The 24911-nt window shown below is 54.6% G+C and overlaps 1 protein-coding gene across 1 annotated transcript; it reads left to right on the top strand.

Moving 5' to 3' along the window:
• Positions 1-3714: 3714 nt before the first annotated feature.
• LOC140729374 (E3 ubiquitin-protein ligase RNF144B-like) lies at positions 3715-24148 on the top strand. Its single transcript, XM_073049047.1, has 4 exons — positions 3715-3891; positions 4906-4997; positions 6072-6224; positions 22085-24148. Exons 1-4 carry the CDS (start codon positions 3852-3854, stop codon positions 22484-22486), a joined length of 687 nt encoding a protein of 228 aa, XP_072905148.1. The 5' UTR covers positions 3715-3851; the 3' UTR covers positions 22487-24148.
• The last annotated feature ends 763 nt before the right edge of the window (positions 24149-24911 follow it).

Below are 24911 nucleotides of genomic sequence, written 5' to 3'. Positions count from 1 at the left end.
ATCCTCTGTTGGTCCAAGAAGAAAAGTTCACTCAACCTATTCTCATAAGGCATGCTCCCCAATTCAGGCAACATCCTTGTAAGTCTCCTCTGCACATTTTCTATGGTTTCCACATCCTTCCTGTAGTGAGGCGACCCGAACTGAGCACAGTACTCCAAGTGGGGTCTGACCAGGGTCCTATATAGCTGCAACTTTACCTCTCGGCTCCTAAACTCAATTCCATGATTGATGAAGATCAATGCACTGTATGACTTCTTAACCACTGAGTCAACCTGCACAGCTGCTTTGAGAGTCCTATGGACTCCGACCCCAAGATCCCTCTGATCCTCCACACTGCCAAGAGTCTTACCATTAATACTATATTCTGCCATCATATTTGACCTACCAAAGTGAACCGCCTCACACTTACCTGGGTTGAACTCCATCTGCCACTTCTCATCCCAGTTTTGCATCCTATTGATGTCCCACTGTAACTTCTGATAGCCCTCCACACTATCCACAACACCTCCAACCTTTGTGTCATCAGCAAAATTACTAACCCATCCCTCCACTTCCTCATACAGCTCATTTATAAAAATCACAAAGAGTAAGGGTCCCAGAGCAGATCCCTGAGGCACTCCACTGGTGACCGATCTCCATGCAGAATATGACCCATCTACAACCACTCTTTGCCTTCTGTGGGCAAGCCAGTTCTGGATCCACAAAGCAATGTCACCTTGGATCCATGCCTCCTTACTTTCTCAATAAGCCTTGCATGGGGTACCTTATCAAATGACTTGCTGAAATCCATACACACTACATCTACTGATCCTTGATCAATGTGTTTAGTCACATCCTCAAAAAATCCAATCAGGCTCGTAGGGCACGATCTGCTTTTGACAAACCATGCTGACTATTCCTAATCATATTATGCCTCTCCAAATGTTCATAAATCCTGCCTCTCAGGATCTTTTCCATTAACTTACCAACCACTGAGGTAAGACTCACTGGTCTATAATTTTCTGGGCTATCTCTACTCCCTTTCTTGAATAACATCTGCAACCCTCCAATCCTCTGGAACCTCTCCCATTCCCATTGATGATGCAAAGATCATCGACAGAGGCTCAGCAATCTCCTCCCTTGCCTCCCACAGTAGCCTGGGGTACATCTAGTCTGGTCCCGGTGACTTATCCAACTTGATGCTTTCCAAAAGCTCTAACACATCTCTTTCTTAATATCTGTATGCTCAAGCTTTTCAGTCTGCTGTAAGTCATCCCTACAATTGCCAAGATCCTTTTCCATAGCGAATACTGAAGCAAAGTATTCATTAAGTACCTCTGCTATCTCCTCCAGTTCCATGCACACTTCCCTACTGTCACACTTCCCAACTGTCACACTTCTAGAGGCAACTGTTCTGCTTTCCAAAGACTTTCTTTGATCTTGGAGGGGATTGATAAGATGATAAGAGGCATCGGTTGAGAGGGCAGACAGAGACTTTTTCCCTGGACAAAAATGGTTAATACCAGGGGGCATTACTTTCAGGTGACTGGAGGAAAGTAAAGGGGTATCAGAGGTACCCTCTCCATGTATCACTCTACATGGAGAGTGGTGGGTGAGTGGAACACACTGCCAGGGGTGGTGGTGGGGGCAGATATATTAGGGACACTTAAGTGACTCTTTGATAGGGACATGGATAAGAGAAGAAATGGAGAAGGGAAGGGTTAGATTGATCAGTAGGTTAAAAGGTCTGTACCGCATTGAGGGTCTGAAGACTGTTCTGTGTTGTTTGATCTGAACAACAACAGAGACAGGGAGAGGGGTAGGGGCTGGAGGGGTTTACAGTCCACATACCACCAAGGACAGCTTCCCCACGCTGTTTTAAGAATATTAAAGTTTCCTTATACTGAAGTTGCACTCTGGACCTCATCCTCTACCTCATGATTTTCACACTTTATCGGTTACCTGCACTGCACTTTCTCTGTAACTGTGACACTTTATTCTGTAACTCTCTTCCCTTGTACTAACTAGTGTCACTGTAGAAGATACTAGCAGTGTGCCAGGTGTTGAGAGGTGTGCGGGAAGAGAAGTGAGTATAATTACTGTTACAAGGGAGGAGGTGCTCAGAAAGCTGAAAGACCTAAGGGTGCATAAGTCACTCGGACCAGATGAACTGCACCCTGGGGTTCTGAAAGAGGGAGTGGTAAAAATTGTGGAGGCATTAGTAATGATCTTTCAAAAATTGTTGGACTCTGGCATGGTGCCAGAGGACTGCAAAATTACAAATGTCACTCCACTCTTTAAGAAAGAATGAAGGCAGCAGAAACGAAATTATAGACCAGTTAGCCTGACCTTGGTGGTTGGGAAGATGTTGGAGTCAATTGTTAAGGATGAGGCTATGGAATACTTGGTGACAAAGGACAAGATATAAGAAAATCTTTACAAACCTGTTGGCGTTCTTCGAGGAGATTACAAGTAGGATAGATAAAGGGGATGTTGTGGATGTTGTATATTTGGACTTTCAGAAGGCCTTTGACAAGGTGCCACACATAAGGCTGCTTACTAGGTTAAGAGCCCATGGTATTGCAAGGAAGTTACTAACATGGTTAGAGTAACAGCTGATTGGTAGGAGGCAGCGAGTGGGAGTAAGAGGATCCTTTCCTGGTTGGCTGCCAGTGACTAGCAGTGTTCTGCAGGGGTCGGTGTTGGGACTGCTTCTTTTTACACTGTATATAAATAATTTAGCTGATGGAATAGATGGCTTTGTTGCCAAGTTTGCAGATGATATGAAGATTGGTGGAGGGGCAGGTGGAATTGAAGAAACAGGTAGGATGCAGAAAGACTTAGACAGATTATGAGAATGGGCAAGAGAGTGGCAAATGAATTACGATGTTGGAAATGCATGGTCATGCACTTTGGTAGTAGCAATCAATGTGCGGATTATTTTCTAAATGGGGAGAAAATCCAAAAGTCTGAGACGTTAAGGGACTTGGGAGTCCTTGTGCAGATTTCCCTAAAGGTTAACTTGCAGTGAAAGTCAGTGCTGAGGAAGGGAAATGCAAAGTTAGCATTCATTTCCAGAGGTCTAGAATACAAGAGCAGGGATGTGATGCTGAGGCTTTATAAGGTTCTGGTGAGGCCTCACCTTGAGTATTGTGTTGGGCTCCTTGTCTAAGAAAAGATGTGCTGGCATTGGAGAGGGTCCAGATGATGTTGACAAGGATGAAGCTGGGAATGAAAGGATTATCGTCTGGGCCAGTACTCGCTGGAATTTAGAACGAATGGTGGGTTGTCTCATTGAAACCTTTTGAATTTTGAAAGGCCTAGACAGACCAGATGTGGAAAGGATGTTTCCCATGGTGGGGGAGTCGAGGACAAGAGGGCACAGCCTCAGGATAGAGGGGCGACCATTTAAAACAGAGATGCGAAGAAATTTCTTTAGCCAGAGGGTGGTGAACTTGTTCCCACAGGCAGCTGTGGAGACCGGGTCACTGTGCGTATTTAAGACGGAGAGTGAGAGCTTCTTGATTCGACCAGGTATCAAAGGTTACGGGGAGAAGGCCGGGTAGTGGGGCTGACGAGGAGAAAAAGGGATCAGCCATGATTGAATGGCAGAGCAGACTCGATGGGTCTACGTTTTCTGGTCTTCCGGTCGTAATTAAATGAAATGACTGCATGCAGAACAGCGTTTCCCGCTCAGTCTCGACAATAATAAAACGATTTGCTGTTCGTGTTTTTTTTAAGGGAGGGAGAGGCCTGTCATTGTGAAAGTGATAGCGGAAGTATTTTCCGCCTGGGAAATCCCACCGAGCGGCAGGTCCCCGCAGAGGGACTGATCAGCACCTCTCCCAGACTTATCACGACCCCACGTCGAGATGACCACACGGAGGTTGAAGGTGTTCTATGAGCGTAAAGGTAGGGCAGACTGCCTGCGGCAAGACGGGCGGCCGCTAGCTGGGCCCTGGAGCAGACTGCGACAGAGGTTAAACTGTTAGAGGAACAAGTGTAGGAAACGGAGGCGCTGCTGTTAGACAGGCCTGTGCATTGCAAAGCGATCAGAACGTACTTGAGCGCTTAGATACAAGATGAATATGACACGGAAAACACAGAAAAAAATGCGTAGTTTGCGACAACGACTGACACAGCCGGAGGAAGTGCCGAGGACAGGCCGCTAGTGTATCCTCTCTTCTGGTGCCAACATAAAATGCCCATAACTTACCAAGCCGTGCCTAGGCAGAGGGATAGGAGAGTGTGGAGGGAGATTCACTCTGTGTCTGACCCCGGGAGTGTGTGATGGGACGGTGTGGAGGGAGATTCACTCTGTGTCTGACCCCGGGAGTGTGTGATGGGACAGTGTGGAGGGAGACTCACTCTGTGTCTGACCCCGGGAGTGTGTGATGGGACAGTGTAGAGAAAGATTCACTCTGTGTCTGACCCCGGGAGTGTGTGATGGGACAGTGTGGAGGGAGCTTCACTCTGTGTCTGACCCCGGGAGTGTGTGATGGGACGGTGTGGAGGGCGATTCACTCTGTGTCTGACCCCGGGAGTGTGTGATGGGACAGTGTGGAGGGAGCTTCACTCTGTGTCTGATCCCGGGAGTGTATGATAGGACGGTGTGGAGGGAGGGTCACTCTGTGTCTCACCATGGGAGTGTGTGATGGGACAGTGTGGAGGGAGCTTCACTCTGTGTCTGACCCCGGGAGTGTGTGATGGGACGGTGTGGAGGGAGATTCACTCTGTGTCTGACCCCGGGAGTGTGTGATGGGACAGTGTGGAGGGAGCTTCACTCTGTGTCTGAACCCTGGAGTATGTGATGGGACTTTGTGGAGGGATTTCCTAGGAATGAGTGATGGGGATGAGTAAACAGAAGTAGATGGGACATTGCAGAGATAGTATGACTGTATTAAGTTGAACGTGGTACTGTTCCAGCTGCCCGACGGTCCCAACTCCAACAGCTACCGTGCTCACATTACGCGGACGTGGAGAAACTGAAGGAATGGATCTTGGACTCACTGCGTCAGGTAGGAGCAACAAAAGCTTCTGTAGACACGGCTATACCAAGCAGCAGTTTAACCACACAAGTCTCAAGTGATACTACCGTCTAATGAAGTTTGTGTAAAATTATCTCTGTCTGTACCTACTCTCCATGTCACAGTCTCTGCCTATAACTACTCTCCACATCTCAGTGTCTCTGTCTGTACCTACACTCCTCATCACAGTCTCTGCCTGTGGCTACTCTCCACATCACTGTGCCTCTGCCTGTAGCTACTCTCCACATCACAGTGTCTTTGCCTGTACCTTCTCTCCACATCAGTGTCTCTGCCTGTACCTACTCTCCATATAACAGTGTCTCTGCCTGTAGCTACTCGCCACGTCACAGTGTCTTTGCCTGTACCTTCTCTCCACATCACAGTGTCTCTGCCTGTACCTACTCTCCATATAACAGTGTCTCTGCCTGTAGCTACTCGCCACGTCACAGTGTCTTTGCCTGTACCTTCTCTCCACATCACAGTGTCCCTGTCTGCTCCTTTTCGTTTAATTTGATGGAGCTGTGGACATTCATTAGAGACACAAGTCTAGTAGACAGCCAAAATGGTTTTCTAGAGCAGACATGGCTAATACTGGGGGTACAGTTTTAGGGTGTGTGTGTGTGTGTGTGTGTGTGTGTGTGTCGCTCTGCCAGGTGCTGTGGTAGAGGTGGATACCTTGGAAACAGTTAAGAAACTCTTTGCTAGGCACATGGATGGTTGAAAAATGGAGGCTACCTCGGGGCAGTGTCAGATTAATTTTAGCATTGGTTCAAAGTTTGGCTCAACATTATGGGCTGTGCTGGACTGTTCTGTGTTCTAAAACAATGTAACTCAGTGATGATAAACCTTCTTCTGAATTTCTCCCTTTCTCCGCCTCTATCTCTCTTCCTTTCTCCTGCATTCTACCTCTCTTTTTCTCTACTTACAGACTCACACAATCCCTCTATTCAAATCTACCCTCTCTCCCTTTCCATTCATACACACCTTGTCACACTCTCTCCACTCTCGCCGGATCTCTCTCACTCTCTGCGTTATCCGCTCCTCTGACCGAGTCCTTTCCCGCAGGGGCTGTGCTCCTTCCCGTGCACCAGATGCAATGGGATCCGCGTTCCCTGGCAAACGCTGCGCCACCTAGCGGCCTTCACGCAGGAGGAACTGAGTTCCGCCGAGGAGAGTCTCCGCTCCAATTGCAGGGAGCACCCCGACGAGCTGAAGCAGGTGCAGTGGAGAGAATGTCGGGGCTGGAGGGTGGAGGAGAGGGATATTTGGGTCGGGGCAGTGGGGGTCGAAGGGAGGGAGTGTGGAAGGGAAGGAAGGCTGAAATGTGGATGTTGAGGAGAGGGTCGAGGGTTGAGAAGGAGGGCCGTGGACTGGCAAGGCAGATCCATAGGGAGAACTGGGGATTTTCACTCTTATGTCTGATCCCGGGAATATGCTATGGGTCAGTATAGACTAGAGGGAGCATCACATGTTTCTGACCCTGGGAGTGTGTGATGGGACGGTGTGGAGGGAGTTTCACTCTGTGTCTGACCCCGGGAGTGTGTGATGGGACGGTGTGGAGGGAGCTTCACTCTGTGTCTGACCCCGGGAGTGTGTGATGGGATGGTGTGGAGCGAGATTCACTCTGTGCCTGATCCCGGGAGTGTGTGATGGGACGGTGTGGAGGGTGATTCACTCTGTGTCTGACCCCGGGAGTGTGTGATGGGACAGTGTGGAGGGAGTGGGCGATGGGACAGTGTGGAGGGAGTGTGTGATGGGACAGTGTGGAGGGAGATTCACACTGTGTCTGACCCCGGGAGTGTGTGATGGGACGGTGTGGAGGGAGATTCACTCTGTGTCTGACCCCGGGAGTGTGTGATGGGATGGTGTGGAGGGAGATTCACTCTGTGTCTGACCCGGGAGTGTGTGATGGGATGGTGTGGAGGGAGATTCACTCTGTGTCTGACCCCGGGAGTGTGTGATGGGATGGAGCGGAGGGAGTTTCACTCTGTGTCTGACCCCGGGAGTGTGTGATGGGACGGTGTAGAGGGAGCTTCACTCTGTGTCTGACCCCGGGAGTGTGTGATGGGACGGTGTGGAGGGTGATTCACTCTGTGTCTGACCCCGGGAGTGTGTGATGAGATGGTGTGGAGGGAGATTCACTCTGTGTCTGACCCCGGGAGTGTGTGATGAGACGGTGTGGAGGGAGATTCACTCTGTGTTTGACCCCGGGAGTGTGTGATGGGAGTTTCACTCTGTGTCTGACCCCGGGAGTGTGTGATGGGACGGTGTGGAGGGAGCTTCACTCTGTGTCTGACCCCGGGAGTGTGTGATGGGACGGTGTGGAGGGAGATTCACACTGTGTCTGACCCCGGGAGTGTGTGATGGGATGGTGTGGAGGGAGATTCACTCTGTGTCTGACCCGGGTGTGTGTGATGGGACGGTGTGGAGGGAGATTCACTCTGTGTCTGACCCCGGGAGTGTGTGATGGGACGGTGTAGAAGGAGATTCACTCTGTGTCTGACCCCGGGAGTGTGTGATGGGACGGTGTGGAGGGAGTGGGCGATGGGACAGTGTGGAGGGAGTGTGTGATGGGACAATGTGGAGGGAGCTTCACTCTGTGTCTGACCCCGGGAGTGTGTGATGGGACAGTGTGGAGGGAGTGTGTGATGGGACAATGTGGAGGGAGCTTCACTCTGTGTCTGACCCCGGGAGTGTGTGATGGGACGGTGTGGAGGGAGATTCACTCTGTGTCTGACCCCGGGAGTGTGTGATGGGACGGTGTGGAGGGAGATTCACTCTGTGTCTGACCCCGGGAGTGTGTGATGGGACAGTGTGGAGGGAGTGTGTGATGGGACAGTGTGGAGGGAGATTCACTCTGTGTCTGACCCCGGGAGTGTGTGATGGGACGGTGTGGAGGGAGATTCACTCTGTGTCTGACCCCGGGAGTGTGTGATGGGACGGTGTGGAGGGAGCTTCACTCTGTGTCTGACCCCGGGAGTGTGTGATGGGACGGTGTGGAGGGAGATTCACACTGTGTCTGACCCCGGGAATGTGTGATGGGACAGTGTGGAGGGAGTGGGTGATGGGACAGTGTGGAGGGAGTGTGTGATGGGACAGTGTGGAGGGAGATTCACACTGTGTCTGACCCCGAGAGTGTGTGATGGGACGGTGTGGAGGGAGATTCACTCTGTGTCTGACCCCGGGAGTGTGTGATGGGATGGTGTGGAGGGAGATTCACTCTGTGTCTGACCCGGGAGTGTGTGATGGGATGGTGTGGAGGGAGATTCACTCTGTGTCTGACCCCGGGAGTGTGTGATGGGATGGAGCGGAGGGAGTTTCACTCTGTGTCTGACCCCGGGAGTGTGTGATGGGACGGTGTAGAGGGAGCTTCACTCTGTGTCTGACCCCGGGAGTGTGTGATGGGACGGTGTGGAGGGTGATTCACTCTGTGTCTGACCCCGGGAGTGTGTGATGAGATGGTGTGGAGGGAGATTCACTCTGTGTCTGACCCCGGGAGTGTGTGATGAGACGGTGTGGAGGGAGATTCACTCTGTGTTTGACCCCGGGAGTGTGTGATGGGAGTTTCACTCTGTGTCTGACCCCGGGAGTGTGTGATGGGACGGTGTGGAGGGAGCTTCACTCTGTGTCTGACCCCGGGAGTGTGTGATGGGACGGTGTGGAGGGAGATTCACACTGTGTCTGACCCCGGGAGTGTGTGATGGGATGGTGTGGAGGGAGATTCACTCTGTGTCTGACCCGGGAGTGTGTGATGGGACGGTGTGGAGGGAGATTCACTCTGTGTCTGACCCCGGGAGTGTGTGATGGGACGGTGTAGAAGGAGATTCACTCTGTGTCTGACCCCGGGAGTGTGTGATGGGACGGTGTGGAGGGAGTGGGCGATGGGACAGTGTGGAGGGAGTGTGTGATGGGACAATGTGGAGGGAGCTTCACTCGGTGTCTGACCCCGGGAGTGTGTGATGGGACAGTGTGGAGGGAGTGTGTGATGGGACAATGTGGAGGGAGTGTGTGATGGGACAGTGTGGAGGGAGTGTGTGATGGGACAATGTGGAGGGAGTGTGTGATGGGACAATGTGGAGGGAGCTTCACTCTGTGTCTGACCCCGGGAGTGTGTGATGGGACGGTGTGGAGGGAGATTCACTCTGTGTCTGACCCCGGGAGTGTGTGATGGGACGGTGTGGAGGGAGATTCACTCTGTGTCTGACCCCGGGAGTGTGTGATGGGACAGTGTGGAGGGAGTGTGTGATGGGACAGTGTGGAGGGAGATTCACTCTGTGTCTGACCCCGGGAGTGTGTGATGGGACGTTGTGGAGGGAGATTCACTTTGTGTCTGACCCCGGGAGTGTGTGATGGGACGGTGTGGAGGGAGATTCACTCTGTGTCTGACCCCGGGAGTGTGTGATGGGACAATGTGGAGGGAGATTCACTCTGTGTCTGACCCCGGGAGTGTGTGATGGGACGGTGTGGAGGGAGATTCACTCTGTGTCTGACCCAGGGAGTGTGTGATGGGACGGGGTGGAGGGAGATTCACTCTGTGTCTGACCCCGGGAGTGTGTGATGGGACGGTGTGGAGGGAGATTCACTCTGTGTCTGACCCCGGGAGTGTGTGATGGGACGGTGTGGAGGGAGATTCACTCTGTGTCTGACCCCGGGAGTGTGTGATGGGACGGTGTGGAGGGAGCTTCACTCTGTGTCTGACCCCGGGAGTGTGTGATAGGACGGTGTGGAGGGAGTGTGTGATGGGACAATGTGGAGGGAGTGTGTGATGGGACAGTGTGGAAGGAGTGTGTGATGGGACGGTGTGGAGGGAGATTCACTCTGTGTCTGACCCCGGGAGTGTGTGATGGGACGGTGTGGAGGGAGATTCACTCTGTGTCTGACCCCGGGAGTGTGTGATGGGACTGTGTGGAGGGAGTTTCACTCTGTGTCTGACCCCGGGAGTGTGTGATGGGACGGTGTGGAGGGAGATTCACTCTGTGTCTGACCCCGGGAGTGTGTGATGGGACGGTGTGGAGGGAGCTTCACATGTGTCTGACCCCGGGAGTGTATGATGGGACGGTGTGGAGGTTGATTCACTCTGTGTCTGACCCGGGGAGTGTGTGATGGGACGGTGTGGAGGGAGATTCACTCTGTGTCTGACCCCGGGAGTGTGTGATGGGACGGTGTGGAGGGAGGGTCACTCTGTGTCTGACCCCGGGAGTGTGTGATGGAACGGTGTGGAGGGAGATTCACTCTGTGTCTGACCCGGGGAGTGTATGATGGGACGGTGTGGAGGGAGATTCACTCTGTGTCTGACCCGGGGAGTGTGTGATGGGACGGTGTGGAGGGAGATTCACTCTGTGTCTGACCCCGGGAGTGTGTGATGGGACGGTGTGGAGGGAGATTCACTCTGTGTCTGACCCCGGGAGTGTGTGATGGGACGGTGTGGAGGGAGGGTCACTCTGTGTCTGACTCCGGGAGTGTGTGATGGGACGGTGTGGAGGGAGATTCACTCTGTGTCTGACCCCGGGAGTGTGTGGAGGGAGGGTCGCTCTGTATCTGACCCGGGGAGTGTGTGATCGGACGGTGTGGAGGGAGTTTCACTCTGTGTCTGACCCCGGGAGTGTGTGATCGGACGGTGTGGAGGGAGTTTCACTCTGTGTCTGACCCCGGGAGTGTGTGATGGGACGGTGTGGTGGGAGTTTCACTCTGTGTCTGACCCCGGGAGTGTGTGATGGGACGGTGTGGAGGGAGATTCACTCTGTGTCTGAACCCGGGAGTGTGTGATGGGACGGTGTGGAGGGAGTTTCACTCTGTGTCTGACCCCGGGAGTGTGTGATCGGATGGTGTGGAGGGAGTTTCACTCTGTGTCTGACACTGGGAGTGTGTGATGGGACGTGGGGAGGGAGATTCACTCTGTGTCTGACCCCGGGAGTGTGTGATGGGATGGTGTGGAGGGAGGGTCACTCTGTGTCTGACCCCGGGAGTGTGTGATGGGACGGTGTGGAGGGAGGGTCACTCTGTGTCTGACCCCGGGGATGTGTGATGGGACGGTGTGGAGGGAGTTTCACTCTGTGTTTGACCCCGGGGATGTGTGATGGGACGGTGTGGAGGGAGATTCACTCTGTGTTTGACCCCGGGGATGTGTGATGGGACGGTGTGGAGGGAGATTCACTCTGTGTCTGACCCCAGGAGTGTGTGATGGGACGGTGTGGAGGGAGGGTCACTCTGTGTCTGACTCCGGGAGTGTGTGATGGGACGGTGTGGAGGGAGATTCACTCTGTGTCTGACCCCGGGAGTGTGTGGAGGGAGGGTCGCTCTGTATCTGACCCCGGGAGTGTGTGATCGGACGGTGTGGAGGGAGATTCACTCTGTGTCTGACCCCAGGAGTGTGTGATGGGACGGTGTGGAGGGAGTGTGTGATGGGACAATGTGGAGGGAGTGTGTGATGGGACAGTGTGGAAGGAGTGTGTGATGGGACGGTGTGGAGGGAGATTCACTCTGTGTCTGACCCCGGGAGTGTGTGATGGGACGGTGTGGAGGGAGATTCACTCTGTGTCTGACCCCGGGAGTGTGTGATGGGACTGTGTGGAGGGAGTTTCACTCTGTGTCTGACCCCGGGAGTGTGTGATGGGACGGTGTGGAGGGAGATTCACTCTGTGTCTGACCCCGGGAGTGTGTGATGGGACGGTGTGGAGGGAGCTTCACATGTGTCTGACCCCGGGAGTGTATGATGGGACGGTGTGGAGGTTGATTCACTCTGTGTCTGACCCGGGGAGTGTGTGATGGGACGGTGTGGAGGGAGATTCACTCTGTGTCTGACCCCGGGAGTCTGTGATGGGACGGTGTGGAGGGAGGGTCACTCTGTGTCTGACCCCGGGAGTGTGTGATGGAACGGTGTGGAGGGAGATTCACTCTGTGTCTGACCCGGGGAGTGTATGATGGGACGGTGTGGAGGGAGATTCACTCTGTGTCTGACCCGGGGAGTGTGTGATGGGACGGTGTGGAGGGAGATTCACTCTGTGTCTGACCCCGGGAGTGTGTGATGGGACGGTGTGGAGGGAGATTCACTCTGTGTCTGACCCCGGGAGTGTGTGATGGGACGGTGTGGAGGGAGGGTCACTCTGTGTCTGACTCCGGGAGTGTGTGATGGGACGGTGTGGAGGGAGATTCACTCTGTGTCTGACCCCGGGAGTGTGTGGAGGGAGGGTCGCTCTGTATCTGACCCGGGGAGTGTGTGATCGGACGGTGTGGAGGGAGTTTCACTCTGTGTCTGACCCCGGGAGTGTGTGATCGGACGGTGTGGAGGGAGTTTCACTCTGTGTCTGACCCCGGGAGTGTGTGATGGGACGGTGTGGTGGGAGTTTCACTCTGTGTCTGACCCCGGGAGTGTGTGATGGGACGGTGTGGAGGGAGATTCACTCTGTGTCTGACCCCGGGAGTGTGTGATGGGACGGTGTGGAGGGAGTTTCACTCTGTGTCTGACCCCGGGAGTGTGTGATCGGATGGTGTGGAGGGAGTTTCACTCTGTGTCTGACACTGGGAGTGTGTGATGGGACGTGGGGAGGGAGATTCACTCTGTGTCTGACCCCGGGAGTGTGTGATGGGATGGTGTGGAGGGAGGGTCACTCTGTGTCTGACCCCGGGAGTGTGTGATGGGACGGTGTGGAGGGAGGGTCACTCTGTGTCTGACCCCGGGGATGTGTGATGGGACGGTGTGGAGGGAGATTCACTCTGTGTCTGACCCGGGGAGTGTGTGATGGGACGGTGTGGAGGGAGGGTCACTCTGTGTCTGACTCCGGGAGTGTGTGATGGGACGGTGTGGAGGGAGATTCACTCTGTGTCTGACCCCGGGAGTGTGTGGAGGGAGGGTCGCTCTGTATCTGACCCCGGGAGTGTGTGATCGGACGGTGTGGAGGGAGATTCACTCTGTGTCTGACCCCAGGAGTGTGTGATGGGACGGTGTGGAGGGAGGGTCACTCTGTGTCTGACTCCGGGAGTGTGTGATGGTACGGTGTGGAGGGAGATTCACTCTGTGTCTGACCCCGGGAGTGTGTGGAGGGAGGGTCGCTCTGTATCTGACCCCGGGAGTGTGTGATCGGACGGTGTGGAGGGAGTTTCACTCTGTGTCTGACCCCGGGAGTGTGTGATGGGACGGTGTGGAGGGAGATTCACTCTGTGTCTGACCCCGGGAGTGTGTGAATGGACAGTGTAGAGGGAGTTTCACTCTGTGTCTGACCCCGGGAGTGTGTGATCGGACGGTGTGGAGGGAGTTTCACTCTGTGTCTGACCCCGGGAGTGTGTGATGGGACGGTGTGGAGGGAGATTCACTCTGTATCTGACCCCGGGAGTGTGTGATGGGACGGTGTGGAGGGAGATTCACTCTGTGTCTGACCCCGGGAGTGTGTGATGGGACGGTGTGGAGGGAGATTCACTCTGTGTCTGACCCCGGGAGTGTGTGATGGGACGGTGTGGAGGGAGATTCACTCTGTGTCTGACCCCGGGAGTGTGTGATGGGACGGTGTGGAGGGAGATTCACTCTGTGTCTGACCCCGGGAGTGTGTGATGGGACGATGTGGAGGGAGATTCACTCTGTGTCTGACCCCGGGAGTGTGTGATGGGACGGTGTGGAGGGAGATTCACTCTGTGTCTGACCCCGGGAGTGTGTGATGGGACGATGTGGAGGGAGATTCACTCTGTGTCTGACCCCTTTTTAAATTTTTTTTTATTTTTATTTTTTATTTTTTATTACAAATATCGGTGTTATACAATATATACAAAACAGTGGCAAACACAATAACTAAACTACAAATAGACAATAGACATTACACCAAAATGTTGCCATCTCCATCCACGATGGCATTTACACCCCGCGGATCCCAACGGTCTCGAAACTCCTCTAAGGTCGCCGTGGACTGCGCGTGTTCTTTTTCAATATTTACCCGGGCACGAACATACCCTCTAAACATTGCCAGGCAGTCTGCTGGGGGAGATCCTCCCGCCACCCGTTTCCAAGACCCTCGGATGGCGGACTTCGCCAGCCCCAGGAGCAAGTTGACTAGGACATCCTCATCCCTCCTTACTGGATGACCATATATAAATAGGGTGGGGCTAAAATGCAACCAGAAGGCGAGAAGCAGCCCACGCAAATACGCAAAAAGAGGCTGCAGCCTCGCACACTCCATGTACATGTGGTACACGGTCTCCTCCAGCCCGCAGAAGTGGCATGCGGGTGGGAGATCCGTGTACAAACTAAAAAACTTATTGCAGGGCACCGCTCTAAGCAGCACCCTCCAGCCGAGATCCCCCAGGTGCGTGGGAAGAACCCCCTCGTAAAGGGACTTCCAGTGGGGACCCGCCTCACCTCCGGGTGGAAAGACCGATCGCCATGGTGTGTCGGGACGGTGGACAAGGGCAAGGAAGTGGAGGGTGTGGAGCAGCAGCCCATACAAATACCTCTTACTTCCATCCCTGAATGGGACTGTGGGTATCGATGAGAGACGGCTCAAGTTGTGTGGACACGGCTCCCGGAGAAGATTGCGGGGTCTGGGCCCGACAAGCAGCTCGGCCTGAGTCAGTCCACACAACTGAGCCGCACTGACATCCACTGAGGTAGGGCAAGGTTCGGCCAGGACCCCGCCCTCCGCCTGAGGAGGGGATTCCCGGCCTGAGGCGACATTGTTCCAGACTCTCAGTAGGTCCTGATAGAAGCCGGGCAGACTCCGCAAAGCAGTACGGCTGACGCCCGCCGGTGGTAGCCGCATGTCTTCGTGAAGACAGCAGCCCCTCCGGAGGAAGAAAGTCGCCAACACGTGCCACCTGGGAGGGTGCTCGGCGTCCAGGAATCTCTGCAGAGTCCTGAGGCGGAGAGCCGCCAGTCGCGTTCGAACACACACCAGCGACTGTCCGCCCTCTCCCACTGGGAGACTCAAGACTGCTGCAGAGACCCAGTGTTTCCTGTTGCCCCAGAAGAAGTCCACTAACTTCCTCTGCATTCTCGCAACAAACGGGGCAGGAGGGGCCAAGGTGACCATCCGGTACCACAACATGGAGGCCACCAGCTGGTTTATGACCACCACCCTGCCTCGATAGGAAAGCACCCTGAGAAGGCCTGACCAGCGCCCCAGCCGGGCCATGACTTTCGTCTCCAGGTCCTGCCAGTTCGCCAGTCAGGTCTCCCCAGAGGGACTCAGGTAGACTCCCAGATAGAGGAGATGTCTAGTGCTCCACTCAAAAGCTCTCATCTCCTCCGGCAGGGAATCCACCTGCCACTGACCCACTAAGAGTCCGGAACATTTCGCCCAGTTGATCCTGGCGGAGGATGCTGCCGAGAAAACTTCTTGGCACTCGCGCATCCTCCGCAGGTCATTGGGATCTGTCATCATGAGGAGTACATCATCGGCGTAGGCCGACAGGACGACCTCCATGTCCGGTTCATGCAGAACCAGACCCGTCAGCCTTCGCCGTAGGAGGCTTAGGAATGGCTCGACACAGATCGCGTACAATTGACCGGACATGGGGCATCCCTGACGTACTCCTCTCCTGAAGGGAATGGGCGCTGCCAGTGATCCATTGACCTTAACAAGGCACTCCGCGGCAGAGTATAGGAGCCGAACTCGGGCCACAAAATGTGGTCCGAGCCCAAAGGCCTGCAGAGTGCCCACCAGGAAACTGCGGTCTACCCGGTCAAACACCTTCTCCTGGTCAAGAGAGAGAAACGCTGCCCGGGACCCAGTCTCCTGCTGCAGGTGGATCAGGTCCCGTACTAGGTGGACATTGTCCTGGATGGAGCGGCCCGGGACCGTGTAAGATTGGTCAGGGTGAATCACCTGTCTCAGTACTGAACCAAGACGGTTGGCCATTGCCCGGGCGAAGATCTTGTAGTCCGCGCACAAGAGGGAGACCGGGCGCCAGTTCTTTAGCAGGCGAAGGTCTCCCTTCTTGGGCAGTAGGACCACAACAGCTCTCCGCCATGAGAGGGGCATTTCCCCGGTGGCTAGGCTCTCCCCTAGAACAAGGCTGTAATCGACCCCCAGGACATCCCAAAAAGCCTGATAGAACTCCACGCTCAGACCATCTATGCCAGGGGATTTACCCCTCCGGAGTTACCGAAGGGCAGTAGACAGCTCCTCCCGAGTCAGGGGAGCATCCAGACGCGCTGCGTCTTCTGGGCTCACCTTTGCTAAATCCTCCCAGACCTCACTGCACGCCCCCGCATTTGACGGATCTGGTGAGAATAAGGACCGATAGAAAGTGCGGACTTCTTTGATAATTTCCTCAGGATCCGTGATGGAGGAGCCATCAGCAGCCAGTATCTCCACCAGCTGCTTTTGAACTCCACGCCACTTCTCCAACGAGTAGAAGAAGGGTGAGCCGCGGTCCAAATCTTGCAGCATTTGGATCCGCGACCTCACATATGCACCTCGGGACTGCTGAAGCTGCAGATGCCTGAGTGCGTCCTTCTTCTCCTGGTATTCCTGCCACATTTGATGGTCTCCACCGGTCGGACCAAGACGGGACTCTAGGTCAAGCAACGCTCTCTCAAGCCGCTCAATCTCAGAGCCCCGCCTCTTTGTCGACCCCCTAGTGTACTCCCGACATAAAAACCGGATGTGGGCCTTGCCCACATCCCACCACAGCCGTAGGGAGCTGAACTCTCTCCGTCTCTCTCTCCAGGTGGCCCAGAACGCTCGGAATGAATCCCGGAATCGGCCGTCCTCCTGCAGCCGGTTGTTAAAGTGCCAATACCCGGATCCCACCCGAGGGTGCAAAGGAGTAAATTCCATCCACACAAGGTGATGATCCGAGCACGACACCGGCCGCATGGAGGACGCCGACACGCGGGAGACATAAGCCCGAGAGATATACAGGCGGTCTATCCGGGAACCCCCCTCTCTAGATCTTCTGGAGAAGGCGCTAGAGTCGGGGTGAAGATTCCGCCAGCTGTCCACCAAGTCAAAGGAGCCGACTAGCTCCTTTAACTTTTTCGCCGATGCTGGGTCGCGTTGGAGGCCCGAGCGGTCCTCCACCTCGAGGGTACAGTTGAAGTCTCCCCCGAGGATGACGCAGTCCCCAGGATCGATGGATCTCAGCAAGGTGGACAGCTGACAGAATAGGCGCGTCTGCATCACCCCGCGCCTCGGAGCATACACGTTGACAAAATGCAGCGGTACTCCATCGAGGCGCACCGCCAGGTGGAGCAGACGGCCGGGCACAACATCTTGGACTCCTACAATTTCTGGCCGGAAGGTTGGGGCCAACAGGATCGCCACCCCGCTAGAGTTGGAGCTGAGGTGACTCATGTAGACCCCGCCCTGCCACTCCAGGAGCAAAGCGGACTCGTCCCCCGGGGTGGTATGGGTTTCCTGCAGGAAACTCACCGCGTATCTCCCATCCCTGAGGACTGAGAGATTGTTATATCTGCGGAGAGAGCCCCTGCTACCGTTTACATTTAAACTAGCTATGGTAAGTTTCATGTCGGGAGCACACTAGGCCTCAGCACCAGTACCCTTCCCGTTGAGAGCGGTGGCGCCCTCAGCCGCACAATCCCGAAGAAAACCAAGAATATTCTTTGCTTTCCGGGTCCGACTGCTACCATCACTACCCTGTGACCCACCATCTCCCGAAGGAGCGAGGCTGCTTTCCACCCTGATGTCCCTCACCAGGTCATCCAGGAAGGATTTCAGCTGCCGTCTGTCATTCCCCGACACAGCATTCTTCCTCCCCTTCCCTTTCCCCTGCCCCTTCCGTCTGAGGATGACTCGCAGGGACTTCACCAGCCTCGGCACGCTAGGCCAGCGAAGCGAGGCGAGTTTAGGCCAATGCTTTGCACCCACGGAGGAGTGAATAAACTCTCTGATCTCCTCCACAGGTATCAATGGGGTTTTTTCAGGAGGGGTGAAGATGTCCATTGTCTCACTATCAATAGAATCTCCCTCCAACCCCTCACTGCAGACAGATTCCCCATCTTCCTCCTCATGTGGTGCTTAAGGTGGCTGCCCCTGTAACCCACACTGCACAGCGGGTACCTCCCTCATACCTTCCCGCTCCACCGTCGCATCAGTCTTATGCTCAGTTGCGACGATGGAGGGAAAATCCCCAGGGATTCCCTGCAGGCCATTAGTTGATGGGGTCGGCATGCAGGTTATATCACCCTCCCCAGGAGACAGGCATGAAGGGGACCCCAGCAGCTCTGGTCCAATGGATTCACCGGCTGCCTGATGCTGACAGTGAGAGAGCTTGGTCTCCTCTCCGCTTGTCCTATTTAATACATTTGCCTCCAGGGAGGCACTTACTGCTAAGTCCTGGGTGGAGGGCTCCAGGTCTGTTTTAGTTGTGCAAACAGGCCCAGCACTAGCTTCCTGCACAACCACACCACCCACCACAGGACTGGTGGCTACATCCGGGGATTCAGGGTTAGATACAACTTCCACCCGGATTCCGACCCCTTTCTGGGATTCCCCCTCATCTACACTCTCTGCCCTCTTGGGGGAACATTCCCTTCTCCTCTTCAAGCCGGAGGAGCACACAGGTGCGGGATTCATCACCCCGCCCGACTGTGCACTTCCCCGAGACTCCCGCTCCACTTTAGGGCAAATGGGCGTGAGCTCTGCGGTCTCGGGGGCCGACTTCTTCATGTGTTTGGATTTCTTCCTCGCTTTCTTTCCCCGCACAGGCTCCACCCCGTCCCTCGCCTGAACCTCCCTGCAGGTTGCCTCAGGAACAGTCGCCTGAACCACAGGGGTAGGAGCAGGGACTGGAACAGACGTAGGAACAGGGACAGGGTTAGAGACAGGGTCAGGGGCAGGAGCAGGGGCCGGCACAGGTGTAGGAGCAGGAATGGGATCAGGGGCAGAGTTAGCTGGGGCACTGGTTCCCGAAGTGGACTCCCTGGGTTTTCGGGTGTTCGGACAGTCCCTCCGAAAGTGCCCCACCTCCCCGCACGCATGGCAGGCACCGTGGGCGCTCAGAGCTCCAATACACCTGATAATCTATCCCCTCGTGCCGGACAGTAAACCGGCCCTCAACTTCGTCCTCCTTTTCCAGTTTCATGAATACCTGTCGCCGGAAAGAGATTACGGTACGGAGGGTGCGCCTCCTGAATTTGTGCCTGATGGCAGTTATTTCTGACCGTTCTTGCCCCAAACGGGCCAGTGCAGGAAGCAAGTCCTCGTTGGGGATGAAAGGCTTTACGTGACCGAGGACGATGCGTTGTGTGGGAACTGTCACTAGCTCCATCTGTAAAAAGATGTTCTCCACCGTGATCCCTCTACTGAGGGCCCGATGCACCAACTCATCATTCCTCAGGTAAAACACCGCCTTCCCGAACTCTTTCTCGGTGGCCAAAACACCATCTCTCCCCAACAAGTCCTCCATAGCCTCCGCGCACTTTTCCAGGGTAGTTCCAGTTCGCAAAATACATTGCACCCCGCGTTCACCTTTCACCGACCGAAACAGGGCGTTGTCCGAGGCTGGAGAGGCAGCCGACTTTGCATAACTCCCCGCAGGCCTGCGACTCCCTGTAGACTGGTCCGGCATGTTACTTCTGTGTCTGAATCGAGAGTGATACGGTGGTGGTGCTGCTTATAAAGTCCTGGAGCGAGTTGAGTATCTGCCTGGAAAAGTTAGTACTCGACAGTACCTTGCTGGCTCCGTGCCAGAAATTCCAACGCCAGGAAAGGCTCCGTTAGTCCTGCAGAACTTCCAGGCCGTGAGAGGTCGAGACGTCTCAAACGATGTTTTGGCTCCTGCACCGAACGAGAATCCCGACGATAGAGATGGAAGGAGGTTGTCCCGATGTCAGTGAGTGAAAAACGGCGTTTGTCTCCGGTATTTGGAGCGACCCGGCTTCCCGGCGAGTTCCAGCCGGCAACGAACCCCGTCCAAACTGGCAGAAAAAACTCCAAATGAAGCTTCCACACTAAACCAGCCGCTCACTTAGATGCTCTAGAGACGTTTAAACCAATTTCCAAGAAAATCACGACCTTCATGAAGCAGTTTTTCCTCGATTTCTCCCAGCGCAATCAGAACAGCTCCTCTCTGTGTCTGACCCCGGGAGTGTGGAGGGAGTGTGTGATGGGACGGTGTGGAGGGAGATTCACACTGTGTCTGACCCCGGGAGTGTGTGATGGGACGGTGTGGAGGGAGCTTCACTCTGTGTCTGACCCCGGGAGTGTGTGATGGGACGGTGTGGAGGGAGATTCACACTGTGTCTGACCCCGGGAGTGTGTGATGGGACAGTGTGGAGGGAGTGGGCGATGGGACAGTGTGGAGGGAGTGTGTGATGGGACAGTGTGGAGGGAGATTCACACTGTGTCTGACCCCGGGAGTGTGTGATGGGACGGTGTGGAGGGAGATTCACTCTGTGTCTGACCCCGGGAGTGTGTGATGGGATGGTGTGGAGGGAGATTCACTCTGTGTCTGACCCTGGGAGTGTGTGATGGGATTGTGTGGAGGGAGATTCACTCTGTGTCTGACCCCGGGAGTGTGTGATGGGACGGTGTGGAGGGAGATTCACTCTGTGTCTGACCCCGGGAGTGTGTGATGGGATGGTGTGGAGGGAGATTCACTCTGTGTCTGACCCCGGGAGTGTGTGATGGGATGGTGTGGAGGGAGATTCACTCTGTGTCTGACCCCGGGAGTGTGTGATGGGATGGTGTGGAGGGAGATTCACTCTGTGTCTGACCCTGGGAGTGTGTGATGGGATTGTGTGGAGGGAGATTCACTCTGTGTCTGACCCCGAGAGTGTGTGATGGGACGGTGTGGAGGGAGATTCACTCTGTGTCTGACCCCGGGAGTGTGTGATGGGATGGTGTGGAGGGAGATTCACTCTGTGTCTGACCCCGGGAGTGTGTGATGGGATGGTGTGGAGGGAGATTCACTCTGTGTCTGACCCCGGGAGTGAGTCATGGGACGGTGTGGAGGGAGCTTCACTCTGTGTCTGACCCGGGAGTGTGTGATGGGATGGTGTGGAGGGAGATTCACACTGTGTCTGACCCCGGGAGTGTGTGATGGGATGGTGTGGAGGGAGATTCACTCTGTGTCTGACCCCGGGAGTGTGTGATGGGACGGTGTGGAGGGAGATTCACTCTGTGTCTGACCCCGGGAGTGTGTGATGGGACGGTGTGGAGGGAGCTTCACTCTGTGTCTGACCCCGGGAGTGTGTGATGGGACGGTGTGGCGGGAGATTCACTCTGTGTCTGACCCCGGGAGTGTGTGATGGGACGGTGTGGAGGGAGATTCACTCTGTGTCTGGTCCAGGGAGTGTGTGATGGGACGGTGTGGAGGGAGTTTTAACAATGTGTCTGACCCCGGGAGTGTGTGATGGGACGGTGTGGAGGGAGTTTTAACAATGTGTCTGACCCCGGGAGTGTGTGATGGGACGGTGTGGAGGGAGATTCACTCTGTGTCTGACCCCGGGAGTGTGTGATGGGACGGTGTGGAGGGAGATTCACTCTGTGTCTGACCCTGGGAGTGTGTGATGGGATGGTGTGGAGGAAGATTCACTCTGTGTCTGACCCTGGGAGTGTGTGATGGGACGATGTGGAGGGAGATTCACTCTGTGTCTGACCCCGGGAGTGTGTGATGGGACGGTGTGGAGGGAGTTTTAACAATGTGTCTGACCCCGGGAGTGTGTGATGGGACGGTGTGGAGGGAGGTTCACTCTGTGTCTGACCCCGGGAGTGTGTGATGGGACGGTGTGGAGGGAGATTCATTTTATGTCTGATCCCGGGAGTGTGTGATGGAACGGTGTGGAGGGAGTGTGTTATGGGACGGTGTGGAGGGAGTGTGTGATGGGACGGTGTGGAGGGAGCTTCACTCTGTGTCTGACCCCGGGAGTGTGTGATGGGATGGTGTGGAGGGAGGGTGGCTCTGTGTCTGACCCCGGGAGTGTGAGATGGGACGGTGTCGAGGGAGCTTCACTCTGTATCTGACCCGCGAGGGTCTGTTGGGACGGTGTGGAGGGAGATTCACTCTGTGTCTGACCCCGGGAGTGTGAGATGGGACGGTGTGGAGGGAGCTTCACTCTGTATCTGACCCGCGAGGGTCTGTTGGGACGGTGTGGTGGGTATTGGCTGACTTTGTCCTCTCTCCGGCAGTGCCCACGGTGTGCCAGGCTGGTACAGAGAAGCAGTAGCGAGGTTCTGTGTGTTGAATGCCCTCAGTGCCCAGGATGGAGGGAGAAGGATTTCTGGTTCTGCTGGAATTGTCGTCGGGAGTGGAAGGGCTCGATCACTCTGGGGGTGACCTGCCCCTACTCCGACTGCAGCCCGCTGGTGCTCCTAAGCTCATGCAATCTCATTGAGCGTCTGGACAGCGAGGTTGACGGCTGCCCAAGTGTGCGGTACTGCCCCCGGTGTTCGGTGCTCATGTCCCACCAGGGCGGCTGCAATTACATGATTTGCCCCAGCTGCGATTATCACTTCTGTTATCGGTGCCTCCAGTCCATTGATCTCTGCGTTGATGACTGCAACATTCTGCCAAACCCCAGGGTCCCCTAACTCTCCGAACACTGCAGAGGCAACTACACAGTGTCCACGAGACCTAGAGGCAGAATCGGGCCAATCGACCCATTGAGTCCTCCTTCAGTAATCATGGCTGATTTGCTTGTCTGCAGTCCCACTCTCCTGCATTCTCCCCGGAACATTTGATGCCCTGACTGACTAATCAATAACCTATCAACCTCCACTTTACCCAATGACTTGACCTCCACAGCTCTCTGTGGCAATGAATCCCACAGATTCACCACCCCCTGGCTGAAGAAATTCCTCCTCATCTGTTCTAAAGGAACATTTTTCTAATTTGAGACTGTGCCCTCTGGTCCTAGACTCCCCCACCATAGGAAACATCCTCTCCACATCCACTCTATCTGTGCCCTCTGGTCCTAGACACCCCCACTATAGGAAACATCCTCTCCACATCCACTCTATCTGTGTCCTCTGGTCCTAGACTCCCCCACTATAGGAAACATCCTCTCCACATCCACTCTATCTGTGTCCTCTGGTCCTAGACTCCCCCACTATAGGAAACATCCTCTCCACATCCACACTATCTGTGCCCTCTGATCCTAGACTCCCCCACTATAGGAAACATCCTCTCCACATCCACTCTATCTGTGTCCTCTGGTCCTAGACTCCCCCACTATAGGAAACATCCTCTCCACATCCACTCTATCTGTGTCCTCTGGTCCAAGACTCCCCCACTATGGGAAACATCCTCTCCACATCCACTCTATCTGTGTCCTCTGGTCCTAGACTCTCCCATTGTAGGAAAAATCCTCTGCACATCCACTCTTTCTCAGTATTCTGTAGGTTTCAATGAAGTACCCCTCGTTTGTCTAAACTCCAGTGAATACAGGCCCAGAGCCATCAAATACTCCTCATACGTTAACCCTTTCTCGTTAACCTCCTCAGGGCCCTCTCCAATTCCTGCACCTCCTTTCTTAGATTAGAGGCCCAAAACCTCATTTTAAACACCGGTGCCTGTCGATCCGAGTTCGGGTTCTCATTCAATGATGTTCCCCCTAGGTGTTTGTCCCTCTGCTGGGGTTTTGCCCCTTGTTGCTGCTTGTAGATGCAGGAACCAGGCTGAAGAGAACGACAACAGCTGGCCATGCACCTTTAAGCAATGTTGGTTGGCTGACACCTCCCTTTCAAGAGGAACGGGTTCCTGGCGGACAGATGTGATTCAACTCGGGAGTGGTGGCAGCAGTTACTGGGGGCAGTGTGGTGGGGAGGGAATCAGACCCTGGCCTGTGAACCAGCCAAAACCCTGCTGCAGTCCTCAGCTTGTGAAATCTCACTCCACAGGAGACCGCTTGGCCCATCAAGCCCATGCTTTCCCTCCTAGCATCCCGACCCCCTCCATTCTCCATATCCAGTGCCCCCCCTCCCCCAGTTTGCTCTGGAAAACCCTGTTGAATCCGCTCCCCCCTCCCTTCTAGGAATCCAGTACCACAACAACTCACCTGCTCTTCCCCCTGGTTCTTCTGCTGTTGATCTTCCCTCCCTGGCCTTTGGGCACCCAGCCTCCTGCGCCAGGAACAGATCCCTCAGTGCTGGTTCCCGCTACCCTGGGGAAATGTCTGTGGTGTGGTGTCTACGAGCCAATGGTGAACCTGTACAGTACGAAAAAAGGGAAATAAAGATGGCATTTGAATAAAACTGATCTCCGGTGTTCACACACACACTCACACTCACACAGAGTTACACAGAAACACACACACATTCACATACACTCACCCACACACTCACACGCACAGACACTCACATACACACACACACACACACACTCACACTCACACACAGTTACACAGAAACATACACACATTCACATACACTCACCCACACACTCACACGCACAGACACTCACATACACACACACACACACACACACACTCACACTCACACACAGTTACACAGAAACATACACACATTCACATACACTCACCCACACACTCACACGCACAGACACTCACATACACACACACACACACACACACACACACTCACACAGAGTTACACAGAAACACACACACATTCACATACACTCACCCACACACTCACACGCACAGACACTCACATACACACACACACACACACACTCACACACAGTTACACAGAAACATACACACATTCACATACACTCACCCACACACTCACACGCACAGAGACACTCACACACTCACACACACACATTCACATACACTCACCCACACACTCACACTCACACGCGCGCACACACACACTCACACACTCACCCACACACTCACACGCACACACACACACACACACAGTTACACAGAAACATACACACATTCACGTACACTCACCCACACTCACACGCACACGCACACACACACTACACACACTCAGACACACACACTCACACACACAGTTACACAGAAACATACACACATTCACATAC

The sequence above is a fragment of the Hemitrygon akajei genome, chromosome 6, assembly GCF_048418815.1.
Source record: "Hemitrygon akajei chromosome 6, sHemAka1.3, whole genome shotgun sequence".
In the NCBI taxonomy this organism is placed as follows: domain Eukaryota; kingdom Metazoa; phylum Chordata; class Chondrichthyes; order Myliobatiformes; family Dasyatidae; genus Hemitrygon; species Hemitrygon akajei.
This window is presented reverse-complemented; position numbering and strand designations above follow the sequence as displayed.

Bases quoted from the DNA above. Each gene is read 5' to 3' on its own strand.
- LOC140729374 (XM_073049047.1), top strand. From the start codon at position 3,852: ATGACCACACGGAGGTTGAAGGTGTTCTATGAGCGTAAAG. The intron at 4,998-6,071 runs GTAGGAGCAACA...CCTTTCCCGCAG, and splicing joins TCTTGGACTCACTGCGTCAG to GGGCTGTGCTCCTTCCCGTG. The intron at 6,225-22,084 runs GTGCAGTGGAGA...TCTCTCCGGCAG, and splicing joins ACCCCGACGAGCTGAAGCAG to TGCCCACGGTGTGCCAGGCT.